At 43.2% G+C, this 16141-nt stretch overlaps 1 protein-coding gene across 2 annotated transcripts; it reads left to right on the top strand.

Annotated features, from left to right (window-relative positions):
* The first annotated feature begins 1136 nt into the window (after positions 1 to 1136).
* LOC138609892 (poly [ADP-ribose] polymerase tankyrase-1) lies at positions 1137 to 15579 on the top strand. Of its 2 annotated transcripts, XM_069682566.1 has the most exons (28): positions 1137 to 1587; positions 2310 to 2534; positions 2727 to 2822; positions 3360 to 3396; positions 4506 to 4581; positions 6319 to 6339; positions 7949 to 8043; positions 8128 to 8194; positions 8594 to 8780; positions 8871 to 8992; positions 9225 to 9316; positions 9430 to 9508; positions 9610 to 9781; positions 10061 to 10140; positions 10421 to 10566; positions 10679 to 10844; positions 10954 to 11173; positions 11284 to 11393; positions 11520 to 11708; positions 11848 to 12094; positions 12262 to 12344; positions 12607 to 12727; positions 12870 to 12967; positions 13298 to 13372; positions 13576 to 13681; positions 13817 to 14003; positions 14112 to 14268; positions 14384 to 15579. In XM_069682566.1, exons 1-28 carry the CDS (start codon positions 1137 to 1139, stop codon positions 14468 to 14470), a joined length of 3792 nt encoding a protein of 1263 aa, XP_069538667.1. In that variant the 3' UTR covers positions 14471 to 15579. The 2 variants fall into 2 exon arrangements, with proteins under 2 accessions (XP_069538667.1, XP_069538668.1); XM_069682567.1 differs by lacking the exon at positions 6319 to 6339.
* The last annotated feature ends 562 nt before the right edge of the window (positions 15580 to 16141 follow it).

The raw sequence follows: 16141 nt of genomic DNA, 5'->3' as shown, positions 1-16141 counted from the left end.
TGGGTGTGTTAACACATGTAGATAGGCTGTCCACTTGTGATCTGATCACTCGGATCACATGTTAATGGCAGGTATAAACGGCCTCTATGATGATGTTGTCTACATGCTTGCTGCTTCTTGTACACTCCACATTTGTAGATTATGAGAGTTTACTTTGACTGGAAAATCTAAGGCCATGTTAACAGTTAACTGAGGAATATTTTAGCCCTATTTGAGCTTGAATGAGTCTTCCTTGTATGCTTTGCGTCTGTGTCTCTGTCTTTTGTGTTTTGTTTTATTTTAACTGTAAATGGTGTGCTGTCTTGGCAAGGTCTTGCTTGAAAGAGAGAGTTCGGCCTCAAAGGACTTCCTGCTCAAATAAAAGTTAAATATATCCCATCTGGCATGGGAACGCCTCGAGATCCCCAAGGAGGAGCTGGAAAATGTTGCTGGGAAGGAAGTCTGAGCTAACTTGCTTTGCCTACATTTGGATGTTGTTGATCTATTGTGATGACAACTGCTGCTGTCCCTGCTCTTGAGAAAATTTAAAGATTAAAACATTGGTACATTTAACAGAAATATAAAGCCTAAAGTGGTACTAAATTTATACTTATGGAAGCCTGTTTCAGCCACTTAGGACTAAAAGGGACTAAAAAGGACAATTATCTCAATATTTTGACTTAGTATCTCAATATTTTGACTTTCTGCCTTAAAATGACTTAGTATGTCGATATTTTGACTTAGTATCTCAAAGTAATGACTTTTAGTATCTCAATATTTTTACTTAGTATATAAAAATAATGACTTAGCATCTTAGCAATGATTTTGTTTCCTCATTTGCGCAAAGCAACAGAAGCGAGTGGTTGAGATGTCGATTTGGGAGCCGAAAGAGTCGCCTTTTATTCTAGAGATGAGCCAACTGATCAGGCGTACTGAAAGAGCCTGATTTCCAATCATTTTAACATGACTTGTTATATGTACTTTTTGATTAAGATATTTATGTTAATTGATTGTATGCTCTGCGTACCTCTGTAAATAAAGGCACTCCAGGGTTTCTTTGCAGCCAGCTTCCACTGAGGGTAAACAGCTGACAGGAAACGGGACCACTTTCACCGGAAAGGAGGAGCAGCTTTTATTGTCGATCGAGAGCTGCTGTAATGGCGGTGCCTCGTCGCTCTTCGCAGCAGCAACAACAGCAAAATACTTTACAGTCTCCGCCGAGAAACAGCTCAATTTCGGGCGCTCCTCCGGCCTCTCCGCCGATGGCTCTGTTGACCTCGGCCGTCGGAGCCCCGGAGAATGAGAGGGAGTGCAGCGGAGGGATCGAGATGGCTGTGGCCTCCCCGGACCTCCCAGCCCCGGTCCTAGCGAGCAGCGCTAGCTTCAGCACGACAACCTCCGGCGGCGGCAGCAGCAGCGTCTCCAGCCCTGGCTCCGGAGCTACAAGCCCCACTGACGGCAGCAGCGGTATCGGCGGGGCGTTCAGGGAGTTATTCGAAGCCTGTCGTAACGGAGATGTGTCCCGTGTGAAGAGGCTGGTGGACTCGGTGAATGTAAACGCGAAGGACATGGCTGGTCGAAAATCAACTCCCCTTCATTTCGCTGCGGGTACTGATGAGCTAAGCTAAATACACAGTAGCATAATGTTGTTTTCAAGATTAGCTAGCATACTGTGACGGCTAGCTAGCTAATGTTGTGTTTTGTCGACGTTTTGAAAACTAACCTGATGTTTTGTCATCTGCTTTTTCCATAACGTGTACTTTTGCTACAGCATAAGCCTGGATTAATAACATAGCATTGCGCTGCTAACATGCTAATCTGACGTCCTCCAGTCTAATTTGAATATCAAACAGATAACGTCAACATTTCTAGAACTTATCACCACTTAAAAATAAAACTAAGCAACACAAAACTATCTCTAATTTTGCTAAAATATTATGGCAAAGTATATTTTACATACAATATAACAAAAAACTGCATCACAACGCATGTTTACATTGTATGTGTTAAATTTGCGTTAGCATAACATTACCTGAACAAATGTCATGCAATAACTTTGCTGTCATGTAAATAATTGCTACATTGTATCTAGGTTTGCATGATATTTGATTTTTTGCCGATATCCGGTATGACAATATTTTCCAACCAGTTTTGCCAATTGCGATATATTATGTCCATGTTTTTTTCCACCTAATTGCAGAGAACATTACGTCTCCCCTGTAGTGGAATTGATATTTATATTTAACTAGGCTAGTTGAACTTTACCTGCCTCGCTCCTGCGCTATTATTGAGCAAAAGCTCAATTTGAATACATTTAAATCCCTTTTCAGGTTTTGGCAGAAAGGATGTGGTGGAGCACCTCTTGCAGACAGGAGCCAATGTTCACGCCAGGGATGATGGAGGACTTATTCCCCTGCATAACGCCTGCTCTTTTGGCCATGCAGAAGTTGTCAGCCTCCTCTTGTGTCAGGGCGCCGACCCCAACGCCAGAGACAACTGGAACTACACCCCGTTACATGAGGCAGCCATTAAGGGAAAGATAGATGTTTGCATTGGTGAGTATCCCTTATTATTATGTTCTTTGAGACTTGTGTGTCATTAGTTACACTTAAGCTGTTTGTCATTGTCAGGATTGTTTTGTCTCCCAACCTGTTTAAAAAGATGATGCATGTACTGGTTCACACACTTGGGTTATGTGAATGATTAACAGAAAAACTTCCATTTTTTTCTTTAATTCTCTCCTTTAGTGTTACTTCAACATGGAGCTGATCCAAACATTCGCAACACTGATGGGAAATCTGCTTTGGATCTCGCTGACCCTTCAGCCAAGGCTGTTCTAACTGGTCAGTCCCTCTCTGCTGCTTGTGGCGCACATTTTCATTGCAGACACTGAACCAGCACTTTTCTAGCAAGTGATGTATGAATACAGAGCAAACTAAAGCTTCACTTTGCACATTATCATAACTGAATAGAAACAATTCACATAGTATATCATCAGCTACACTGCATGCATGCAAGAGATGATGAGACGGATGATTCTGTCCTGACATCAGTGCACCAAAATTACATGGCATCAGGCATTTTGAAATAACACTGTAGGCTAAGCATGACCAACAGGTTATCTGACACCTTGCTCCTTATTGTTCATTGTTCTGTGGATGTCTTGGTGGAGGTAAAAGGCATGTAACTGCGGCAGGGTGCTCTGTCAACACCTGTTTTAATGCAGCTTCTTAATCAAAATCTCAACTTTTGTACAAGAACGAGGAGATACAACAAAGTGTTTGCTAGTTATCGCTGACCATTTACAGAGAAGTTCCATCACATGCTAAAAAGGATGTTTGAAGTGCCTTGCTTTAATCTTAATATGTATTTTCATCCAGGTGAATACAAGAAGGATGAACTTCTGGAAGCAGCAAGGTGAGTGTAAATCGACTCATTAGTAGAGATGGTTAATAAACTTGTGACATCACCGGTGTTACCGATTACACAGGACATAAAAAAAGTCATTGATGACACTAGGTACGCGTCCTGCTTCTCTGACACATTAAAATCTAAAAGGAGGCAGTGAACTCATTATCCATGCGTCCCAGGGAAGCACCATCTTTCCCATACAGAACAACACATTGTGATCCACAAGCTCGTGTTAAAATCACAGTAATCGGCAAAAGAAACCTTGCTGTCAGAGCACCACGGTTTCAACCCTCTGCGCATCTATACTGTGCAGACTAGATCCTGTGTGCACAGTCTTGCTCTCAGTTTGTTTAAGCTTCGACAGTTACGAGAGGTACTGAAGCTTTAAGCTTTATTCTCTGATTGTATCACGGCGGTTACGCTCCAAACAACAAGCTTACACACCTACACCTCCGTACAACCCCCAAAGTAGGTACATGGTTTAGTTTTTATTGGCTGCAGTCGTGCTTCGCCCTCCGTCACACCTGCAGCTCCTTACAGCAGCGACACACACAGACTGTTCTCATTCACAAAACGGCAAAGAAATGTTCTATACGCCTAAAAAGGCAAAACGACGGTGGGGAAATTATGCAATCAGCCGGTACCTGAACACCGCATAACACCGGTAACACCAACTGCCGTGGCAAGCCTACTCGTTAGTGCAAATATTTCCTGTCAAAAAGCGGCATTTTTTTCTGCCCATCAGGTTTTAATTTCACTTTGTTGTAAGAGAGGATGTTGTTATCACTGTTGCAGTGGTTTGGTACAATGAGAAACAGATTGCATGTTACCACACGGTTATTCTAACAGTTGGGGACAGTATATTTTAATACATACATGTAACCACTAAAAACACAGGAGAAGCAGGAGAAGCCACCTCTGAGTTTGCACCTGCAGTATGCCCGTGATGCACGTGATGCACGACTCTTCAAAGGCCAAACTGTAGTACTCATTTTCACCCAGTATTGCATTTGATCATCCGTGACAGCCTGTGGAATGACATTTAGATTATGGAGTAGTGATTTTGATGGGAGGAATACTTAATGACGCCCGTCTTCTCAACCGTGTAATTGCAGGAGTGGAAATGAAGAGAAGCTGATGGCACTGCTGACTCCATTAAATGTCAACTGCCATGCCAGCGATGGACGCAAGGTAAATGAGCCCCTTGTTCCACACCATACCACAATAAGCACGTATGTCATAACACCCTTTTGATACATGTGTGCAGGGTAGCAAAATCCCACTTTATGTTAAAAGCTCTTGACAGAAAAATATCACTATTGTTTCTGAGTCAGATGATGTGTGAGTAGAAGATCAAACCCAACAGTCTGATTGTGGCCGGATTAGTTTGTGTGGTGCAGATATAAAGAGGATTAATGTCATTGGATTTGTGGGAGGGTGTTAATGTGGACCAACTTACATTGGACCCACCACTGTGCAACATGTTTTTCTTTCTCTAATTATGCATGTGAGATCAGATCATCCTTTTAAACCCACGTGCTTCTGTCATAACATCTCGACTTTCACCCTCAAATTAATCCACAGTTCTGTGTTTTTTTTCGTATTGTCGCATGATTTTTTTTTCCCCACCAAAAAAAAAAACAGTAAGGTCTAGTTGGTTGGGTTTGTTAATTCGGTTTTCAATATAGCAATTAAATCCATAATCCCATAATCACTTTGCCATGTCCGATTCTGGTTCAAAGTTATTTCTGAAGTTGAAGTCGATGTAGTGAAATCGGCTCACAGCGTCCACACTGTTAAGAGCAGTGGTTCTCAACTGGTCTACCCTCAGGACCCTCCTCCACCTCCTTAGTGATGAATCGCCACCCACATTTCTGAAACAAACATTACAGTATGTCAGCTTCCCAAAACACAACAGCATAATGGTCAACCAAAATGACCAGCAGGTAGCAGTGCAAGGAATAATTTCCCTGGACAATTCATTCAGTTAGCCGCCTTTTTTCAACAGAAATAAACTAGAAAAAAGTGCAACATAAGTGCAACTACTGCAGGGCTCATCCGGTTTGAAGACTGGTTAATACCAGCTACTGTTACATTTACAATCAGTGTGAATAAACTACACTTCTACTGCCTGCATGTCATTGTGGGAGTGGGGAGGGTCCGGTTTGGGAAAGGCCCCCACTTTTGGGTCCAGACCCACCAGTTGAGAACCATGGGTTTACATCACAATGCAGTATTCTTCATTTTGTTTAGTTTTTCCTCTTAATGGTAGAGAGGACTGTAACGGTACAAAGCCACACATTCAGGTGTAGGATTGTTTAACATTTTATTCCCTTGTTATCAGGCACTGGTGCATTTACTCCCACAGTTTTTGTGTCAGGGTTTCTCTTTCTGTAAGTCATTTGCTTTTCTTAGAAGTCATTGGTTTGTTTCCTCATCTGGAAAACCATTTGTTGTTAATAACTCACAAAGAGCATAATCCCGTCACTGTGCCAAACAAATCCATTGTTGCTAACCGCATATAAGCATTGGTTTATCTCATTCATCCCTAACCACATTTTCTTCCACAGCAATTAAAGTGTTACTCCTTCCCTGCCACCTTTCGCAGTATGTTTAGCGTTTGCATGATCTAAGCCAGTGTTGTAGTGTTGATCTGAACCAGCGGGCAACATTTAGAGTCCTTGCCTTTTCACTAAGAAAACTCAGAAGTCCCACTTAACCCTCAAGCACACCCCCCCCCCCCTCTCTGGCCTTGTGTCACATTAAATCTCAGACCATGTTTGACGGATCAAACCGTGATTTATAGCTAGGGCTTGTGTTTCATTGGCGTGAGGAGGGAGAAAAGACTTGCTGTGAAAAGATACTGTCATTTTGTAATTTTTGTTTCGTTTTGTTTTCCGTGTGACTCTGGCAACATTTGTCGATCAGTCAACATCCCAAAAAATGCTGGTAAGTTGACCTTGATAACGGCCACTTGATTGATGCACTGTTGTGATCTTTTTTTTTTTTTTTTTTACGTTTGTTTCATTCCTTTTTAATCCATTGTTTTTATTTGACCAATAAGCTGGCTGTCACTTGTTAATTGCACATCATGGACCTGGGTGTACGGGTCACTCATGTATCCTACCCTGATGCTCCTCTGTGTGTGTGCGTGCGTGTGTGCGTGACGGGACTGTGTGAGCGTGTGAGTTGGGTTGGTGTCATGGTGACGAGTCATCTTTATGGATTTGGAGAGGAGCTCATAATGTCCACTGCCTGCTCTCTTCGGCGCCTGTCCTCTCCTTGCACACTCACCTACACACTTCTCCAACTTTCAATCACTTTGCTCCTCAGTCAGTCTCTGATTTGGCTTTTATTTTATCAATCATTGATTTCTTTTTATTGATCACCCATGCATGCCTGACGGCCTGCCCCTCTGCATTTTGTCAAGCGTATCTTGATTATGTGTCTGTGAAACTTGTGTCTACTTCACGTTCCCTGTTGGATCAGTTGGTATGCAGTAATGAATGGACCACATTTCTCACCTGTCATGTAGTCGTGCTATGCAACCCTCCATGGTAATGACTTTTGATTGCTCGTGTCATCCCACACTGAATGATGCCTCCGTGATTGGACTCACCATCCATCTGATTTTTATCGCTGTGGCTTGAGATCTAACAGTCGGCCTTCTTGGTTTATATTAACATCACTGCATGGAAAGTGAAAAGAATGACACCCCTTCTTTTGTTCGTCAGCTTGACCTGAGCCAGACTTGTGAAAAGAGAACAAAATTGGATTTGCAGCTTTGCTTAGACTAACGTTTCTTTGTCATTTTTAATAACGCCATTTGATTTAATCCTCCTTCAGCTTGCAGAGCTGCTTTCTCAAACACTCAGCCTGCTTTTTGTAGCTTCTTTGCATCTTGTTACGGTTGGGGTTTGATAGCATTTTACCAAATTTGAATCTGTTAACTGCAGGTTCAGCTTTTTTAAGTAACAATGCATGTAAGGTAAGGTCATGTAGATGATTATGACCTTCAAAGAAGAAGAGACTGGCTAAATGATTATGCCGTGCGTGTATAGGGCATTCAGACGACCTAAATGCCCCATACTTAATAAAAAAAAGAAACTGAGGGACCAGCTATCATAACCCAACTGTAACCTCTACCCCGCCATTTTGAATTTAATATTTTAACAGTTGCACCAGCCATTCTTTCTGGTCATCTAACCACATAAGTCCTAATTTAAAAGCCCTACCACCTAGGAATAATTCTTTGTTTTTGGACATCATCAAATGGAATTGGGGGTAGCTGAATAATGAGGTTGAAGTTGCTTGTCGTCTCTTACTCAGGTCAGACACTCTGGACAGTAAATAATTGTGTCGCTGGGTTTGCCCACAAACTCTTATTGACCCTTGCATCATCATCGTATCTTCCATTCATCTGCAACTCACAGAGCCTAGCCTGCCATAGCACACTGCTTCTGGCCCTAATCAGCCGCTTGCTCCCGTGGCCATCAAAGGCAGTGCGCGCTACACCAGCCAGCGATCTGTGTCTGCTAACACTCGTCCTCTCTTACAGTCCACGCCCCTCCACCTGGCTGCCGGCTACAACCGCGTCCGCATCGTTCAGCTCCTTCTCCAGCACGGAGCTGATGTTCACGCCAAGGACAAAGGGTGAGACGCTTTTTTTGTTTCTTTTTAGATAAACCATCATCGGTTATAGTTTATGACACTAACCTGAGGGTCCTGTCCCTGCAGAGGCCTGGTTCCTCTTCACAATGCCTGCTCCTACGGTCACTTTGAGGTCACTGAGCTGCTGCTTAAAGTAAGGAAATAAAAGGTTTCTTTTCTTTTGTGAGCTTGCACTTGCAGGGCTGATGAATACATCGCATTGAAACTTGCCTGTGACATTTGACCTTTAATACATACCTTTTTAGCTACTGTACTAAATAGTTGCTTTTAAGACTTGTTAACAAGATGTTGGCAGTGAGAAGATAAAAGCAACTTTCAAACATATTGTATTGAAATCCTTTTCTGTTTGTTGGCTAGTAAAATGTTGCATATAAAAAATGTAATTTTAAAATCAAAATTAGAAATAAATCAGAGGCTTAAATGAAAAATTTTGAATACATTTTTAAAGTTCCCAACACTGAATTTGGAAGCAGACAAATCTTTTTCCCCATCCAGTACTAAGCTGTGCCCTGATGTCTCGTTCTCTCTGCAGCATGGAGCCTGTGTAAACGCCATGGACTTGTGGCAGTTCACTCCTCTCCACGAGGCAGCGTCCAAGAACCGAGTGGAGGTCTGTTCCCTGCTGCTGAGCCACGGGGCCGACCCCACCCTGCTGAACTGTCACAGCAAGAGCGCCGTGGACATGGCCCCCACCCCGGAGCTCAAAGAACGGCTCACCTGTGAGTTTTCTCCCACTCACACAGCCGACACGATTACTGGCTTTGCATCACTCATTATTTTTCATTTACTTTTCTTACTCTTCTGTGTAGATGAGTTCAAAGGTCACTCGCTGCTGCAGGCAGCCCGGGAGGCAGACATGGCCAAAGTGAAGAAGACGCTGGCTCTGGAGATCATCAGCTTCAAACATCCCCAGACCAACGAGACAGCTCTGGTCAGAACCAAGCCTTAATACTACTACCACTACTACTACACTGCTGAAAAGTGCTGACCAGGCTCTTTAGTTATTTGAAAGAAATATCTCTTCTGGTCAGAAATGCTCTGTATGAGAAAATGATAAACAGTCAGCTGGTTGTATGTAATTTGCATTTACTCAAAGCGTTTGTTCTGGGTTGCCAGGTCTTTGTTTGTCCAGCAAACTAATACAATATTTATGTGTATTTTAGCACTGTGCTGTGGCTTCCCCACACCCCAAGAGGAAGCAGGTGACTGAGCTGTTGCTACGCAAAGGAGCCAACATCAATGAGAAGAACAAAGAGTAAGTCCATATTGATCAGATTTTACATTTAACAAGCGAAAAATAAATGCATGTTTAACAACAACAGTGTCCACTTGTACCTGATCATAACTCCCTGTCTGTTGTGTCTCCAGCTTCATGACTCCCTTGCACGTGGCTGCTGAGAGAGCTCACAATGATATCCTCGAGGTGCTGCAGAAACACGGAGCAAAGGTCTGTCGTTCTCTTCTTGCTGATGTAAAATAGTATCGAAAAAGGTCATTTAGTTTAATGAATGTGGTGCTTAACCTTTACTTCCCATCCTTTTGCTCCAGGTAAACGCGGTGGACACACTCGGTCAGACGGCTCTCCATAGAGCTGCGCTGGCCGGTCACATCCAGACCTGCAAGTTGCTTCTGAGCTACGGGGCCGATCCCTCCATCGTGTCTCTGCAGGGATTCACCGCTGCTCAGATGGGCAACGAGGCTGTGCAACAGATTCTCAATGGTAATCGCACGCTCTCTCCCTCTGACTGTTTTAATGTTTGATTTTGTAAAGTTTGAGAATGTAAATGCAGCAAAACTACGTTAAATTCTTAACCAAAGACGAGGCAGATTTTGTAGTCTGTAGCATACACATCTCCTGAGGGAATGTTTAATGAGAGGCTCTTTTACAAATGCATCTTCCACCAGATGAAACCCTGATCATGGGGTTTCATAAGATGTATGACGGTCCTTTTAGACGTGTTTAAGTTGCTTGAAATGAATTTCTTTGCTATTTTCCCAGAAAATGTTCCAACACGTAATTCTGACGTGGACTACAGATTTCTGGAGGCGGCCAAAGCGGGGGATCTGGACACAGTGCAAGTAAGTCCACTGTTATACTATAGTTGCAGAAGCCGTGACTACACTTTATTTGCTGTTATTTTATTTAGAGATAATTTTCACATGTTTATTTTGGCAGCAGAACTACTGTCTGGGATACATCATAGGAATGGAACCATTATTGTACACTCAATTTCCACATCTCACTAGGAGCCGTGGTTTACAGATAGCTGTGAAGGCCCCATTTTAATTGTCTTGTAAGCCTCTTAATATAGCACTCAGTATAGTTGGTAATTATTATATTGTCTTGTGTCTATCGCAGCAACTTTGCACCCCTCAGAATGTGAACTGCCGGGACCTGGAGGGCCGCCACTCTACTCCTCTCCACTTTGCAGCTGGTTACAATCGAGTGGCTGTCGTTGAATACCTGTTACACCACGGAGCTGATGTCCACGCAAAGGACAAAGGGTGAGTTCTTAAACTGCCATCTCATCCATCCGCAGGTTATATAAAACAAGTAAAGGTTTCTGAAAGCCCATATGTCAGTGCTCAGCATTAAATCTTGTGTTTCCTCCTGCAGAGGTCTGGTTCCCCTCCACAACGCCTGCTCCTACGGTCACTATGAAGTCGCTGAGCTGCTGGTCAGACACGGAGCTTCAGTCAATGTGGCTGATCTGTGGAAATTCACCCCGCTTCACGAGGCCGCGGCCAAAGGCAAATACGAGATCTGCAAACTCCTGCTCAAAGTGAGGATCAGTTATTGTTGTTCACAAAAACAGTTGTGCATTCATTTGTGTTCATGATTGTGAAAATGATCATGCGAGAGGAATTGATCACTTTGACTCTTTTGTTCAGCACGGGGCCGACCCATCCAAGAAGAACCGTGACGGCAACATGCCGCTGGACATGGTGAAAGATGGAGACACAGACATTCAGGACCTGCTGCGGGGTGACGCTGCGCTGCTGGACGCTGCCAAGAAGGGCTGCCTGGCCCGAGTGCAGAAACTCTGCTCCCCGGAAAATATCAACTGCAGAGACACACAAGGACGCAACTCTACACCACTGCACCTCGCAGGTAATCAAACACTAAAGCACCCACTATGTGACATTTCAAGGGTTGTTTCTGATTCTGAATGCTGTATTTAAATTATATTAACGTATGACTATTTATGCTCTGATCCTCAGCTGGCTACAACAACCTTGAGGTAGCCGAGTATCTGCTGGAGCACGGGGCTGATGTCAACGCGCAGGACAAGGGAGGCCTTATCCCTCTTCATAACGCGGCTTCTTACGGGGTCAGTCTCAACAACATAAACACAAATACATTACTTAGACCTGAAGATATAAATCTGTCTGTTGGTTCTGTGTAACTTTATTGAACTTTAATTCAGACTGAACTTCTGTTGACTCTCTTCTTACAGCACGTGGACATTGCAGCCCTGCTGATCAAGTACAACACATGTGTGAATGCTACAGACAAATGGGCTTTCACGCCGCTCCACGAGGCGGCCCAGAAGGGTCGTACACAGCTCTGTGCGCTCCTACTGGCTCACGGAGCCGACCCCACCATGAAGAACCAGGAAGGCCAGACTGCTCTAGACCTGGCCACGGTAATGGCCTCTCTGAAATAATCATTAACCACTGAGGAGTCACTTTTCAGTAACTTTGAGTGATGTGCAAATACAGTAAATTCTTCTTCATTGAGGCCCCAAACTGACATGAACCTGCTGAAACTTTTTCTCCCTGTAGGCTGATGATATCCGGGCCCTACTGATGGACGCTATGCCACCAGACGCTCTGCCCAGCTGCTTTAAGCCCCAGGCCACAGTGGTTAGCGCCTCAGTCATTTCGCCTGCCTCCACGCCATCTTGTCTGTCAGCCGCCAGCAGCATAGACAACCTGGCAGGACCGCTCACTGAGCTGGCCGCTGCTTCCGCCTCCGGGTCCTCCGGAGTGGCAGACGGAGCCACGGGCACTGAGCGCAAGGAAGGGGAAAGTGAGTTGGTGTATTTATAACGTTCATATTCTTTAGATTACAAAGCTGAGTGACATAAAGCAATATTCATCTGTTGTGTAGGTGTTTTTCTTGTTCAGAAAAATGTACATAAAATATATTTGAGATGAACAGTTTTTCTTCAACTCTTAACGCCCTGTTTCTTTTAGTGGCAATGCTGGACATGAATATAAGTCAATTCCTGAAGAGCCTGGGCCTGGAGCACCTGAGGGACATCTTTGAGAGGGAGCAGGTCAGTTGTCTCAAACATTACAGTCCAGTAATGGTGAACAAACTCGGCATGTAGACAGCCAACAGATGCACCTTTTTGACTGTTAATGTGACATGTCTGATGTTTTTATGTTGAGCTGTTGCCATGGTTAAATATCATACAGTAGATCTCATCAACTCTGGTGTCTGGTTGTTTGTTAAATGAGCTGGTTGTTGCAACAAAAAAGTATACCAAACTGGTTGGCATAAACTTTGAAACCTGTTATATTATTTATTTTCTCCAGATCAGCCTGGATGTGCTGGCTGATATGGGTCATGAGGAGCTGAAGGAGATTGGAATTAACGCTTATGGCCACCGACACAAGCTGATCAAGGGTGTGGAGAGGCTGCTGGGCGGCCAGCAAGGTGAGGAGGCATCTTTTGTGCTTCTGCTTGGAAAATCCACAAGGAATAGTTGCATGCTGTGATGCCTACCACATTTGTAAAAGTCAATTTTTAAGGACTTAAAAAATGTTGTTCTTCCAATAACTGTATTGTTGTTTTTCAGGTGGCAACCCCTACCTGACATTCCACTGTGCCAACCAGGGCACCATCCTGATCGACCTCGCCCCAGACGACAAGGAGTATCAGTCTGTGGAGGAGGAGGTGAGTCCGGTTCATTCTTTGTGTATGGTGTGTTAAACTGCTATATGATAAATATTTACACCAAAGTTGCTTGTAGTCATTTTTTTATATAATGGTTTGCTGAGGTTTGTAGCGTTTGCTCTAACACTACAAACCCGACATAAAAGGCATTTTAACTAATTTGATCACCGCAAAATGTTTAGATTCACACAGCACACTTTGTTCAGCCACCACACATGCTTGGTTAAAATGCCAGATTTAATAAACTGGTAACAAACAGCAAAAATATGAATTGTGTTTTCTGATAGCAAGTAACGGATTGTAACGTTGTTTTTGCTGTTTGTCCCTCAGATGCAGAGCACCATCAGAGAGCACAGAGACGGAGGCAACGCTGGCGGGGTGTTCAGCAGATACAACATCATCAAGGTGCGACACAGGAGTCTCTCTGTACATTTCTCTCAGCTGTGATAATCCACAGAACAGCTCAACAGCTTTTATAGGGACTATTTAGTTGGTAGATAATGTGTTAATATAAGGTGATAACAGCAATCTGATATAAAGTATTATTGGTGCAAAGCAGACATGAAAACAAGCAACGTGTTTGATATGCTTCATACTGTGCCCTACAGATTCAGAAGGTTGTAAATAAGAAGCTGAGGGAACGTTACACCCACCGACAGAAGGAGATCGCGGACGAGAACCACAACCACCACAACGAGCGGATGTTGTTTCACGGTAACCACACCCACCGTTGCACCATCTGTTTGTCTTATGTGTCAGCGTTTGTGTCTCATTTGAGTTTTAAAAATGTTCTTCGTTGGAGTTGTCACCTGTCTGTAATCATGCCACTGTTGTTACTTCCTCCTTAAGGTTCCCCGTTTATCAACGCCATCATCCACAAAGGCTTTGATGAGCGGCACGCCTACATAGGAGGGATGTTTGGGGCAGGGATCTACTTTGCAGAGAACTCTTCAAAGAGCAATCAATACGTCTACGGCATCGGTGGAGGCACAGGCTGCCCGACGCACAAAGACAGATCCTGCTACCTGTGCCACAGGTAACTTTTAGATGCATGTAAAGCTGCTGAGCCATCAGTTTTCTTTTTTATCAGACTAAGGGTATGTAACAAGGGTATAAACAATTCTCCTCTTATCTGCACTCTCAGGCAGATGCTGTTCTGCAGAGTAACTCTGGGGAAGTCCTTCCTACAGTTCAGTGCCATGAAGATGGCCCACGCCCCCCCAGGACACCACTCAGTGATCGGGCGACCAAGTGTTAACGGCCTGGCTTACGCTGAATACGTCATCTACAGAGGAGAGCAGGTGATAAGACACTCCAGCCTTAAATTATTTATTTCCCAACATCCAGTTTAAGCTACACCGTTAGCCAAAGGTTCATAAAACATATCTGTAATGTCTTCCTTTATTCTTCCATCAGGCCTACCCGGAGTACCTCATCACTTACCAGATCCTTAAACCAGAGAGCGCAGCACAGGCCGCTGCAGGAGCTGAGCAGAAGTCGTAGTTACTCACAGACACAAACACACACACGGACTCGATGCTCGTTATTTTCTCCTTTGTATTGCAGATGCCTGAACACCTTTTTATTTACCGAACACATTTCCAGTAGAACCCATGGTGACCAGTGCTGTATGATACTCTCCTACTCATGGTGATGACACACTTTGTTTTGCATCGGCTGCATGTTTAATACAGAAGCATGTACGGCCCAATAGCGTGCGTGGGTTAGTTCCTTTGCCCTCCTCACCGATCAGGAGGCTGCTTGTAGAGACTTTGAACTATCAGCATTAACAGTTTGTTACTCTTCGTCGCCTCATGCCTTGTGTCTGTGCAGAATCACCGACCCCTCACCTCCACACTGTCTCACTGTCAGAGTCTGAAACCTGTGGACTACTACTGCCCCACCTGGGTTCATCCTGTATAGAATGGCCTCTGGTTACTGTGATTTTAATGCTATACATATAACACTTCAATACAGGTTACAGTGCATTGTTGCTTTGCTGTCATGCTAACTTTCAACCTGAGAACACTACGAACACTGAACTGAATTTATTTTTTGTAGTTTTATTCAGGACTGGGCATGCTCTATGGAGAAATGTCTCTCTGTCAAATCACCATTTTATCGTCATAACAATCTGGATTTGTATGAGAGAAGACGTTACAGAACTGAATGCAATGTAAGGCATCAGAATTACAAAAGCGCACACTAAAGGTGCAGATGTTGTACATTAAAAGCGTTATATATTTGACTGTACTTCAGGACAGTAGAGTCAGTAAATGTTGAAGTGTTGAAATGTGCTTGTGATGCCTTACAAGGTAACACCCGATAGCCAGTGAACTCATCAAGGAACCCTACCTGTCGCCATGGTCTTACTTTCAGACATCCCACGCTTAAGGATTTGCACTTTTACATAGAAACCTATTTAAGTTATTTTGAATTTAAATTGCAAGTTTGCGGGAAAAAATATTTGTACAGGTTGTGTAAATGGTTGTGTATAACTGTTGCTGTTTAACAGTATCTTTGAGTTCAACTGTAAATGACATATGATCTTTTTCCTTTCATGCCTTCTTGATTCTCCCAACTTTTTTTTAATAAATGTCCCATTAACAGCTCCTGGTCGTTTCATTATTTTACAACTGATTTAATTCTGTAGAGAGCATTATTGTACAATATTTTTTGTATTTTTCTTTAGTCTTCACTGTACACTAAATGCTGCCTTTAAAGACAAATGAGAAGCATCTGTTGACTAATTATGATGTAAACTAACATGAAGATGGTATTTGGTGTGGAGCAAAGTATCAATAGGATGAATTTCATCAATGTAAGTAAATGTTAGTGTTAAATACTGCAACCAATGTACACAACTATCCACAACTTTCTATCCAAGAATTTACAATAGATATAACCCTCTGTCTTGAGTTATTGATAAGGTATATCCTTTTGTCGGTTAATAATAGGTGTGCTAAAAATATAAGTCACACTATAACCTAAGAAACACATTCTTACTTAAATGCAATAGTTTTCTTTGTTTTACGAACAATATATTGTTCAGAAGTTGTTGTGAATCCTTTAATTTCCTCGATAACCGAACTGCTCTTCCCTAAAAGACTACACAACAGCGTCGCGCACATTATACGTCATCATGCTCAGCTGACTGTGGCTGCAGCCCCCAAC

Source organism: Semicossyphus pulcher, unplaced genomic scaffold, assembly GCF_022749685.1.
Source record: "Semicossyphus pulcher isolate SPU_LCO1_2020_fin unplaced genomic scaffold, fSemPul1.0.p SCAF_6, whole genome shotgun sequence".
In the NCBI taxonomy this organism is placed as follows: domain Eukaryota; kingdom Metazoa; phylum Chordata; class Actinopteri; order Labriformes; family Labridae; genus Semicossyphus; species Semicossyphus pulcher.
This window is presented reverse-complemented; position numbering and strand designations above follow the sequence as displayed.

Bases quoted from the DNA above. Each gene is read 5' to 3' on its own strand.
- LOC138609892 (XM_069682566.1), top strand. From the start codon at position 1,137: ATGGCGGTGCCTCGTCGCTCTTCGCAGCAGCAACAACAGCAAAATACT. The intron at 11,174-11,283 runs GTAATCAAACAC...TCTGATCCTCAG, and splicing joins TACACCACTGCACCTCGCAG to CTGGCTACAACAACCTTGAG. The intron at 11,709-11,847 runs GTAATGGCCTCT...TTCTCCCTGTAG, and splicing joins CTGCTCTAGACCTGGCCACG to GCTGATGATATCCGGGCCCT.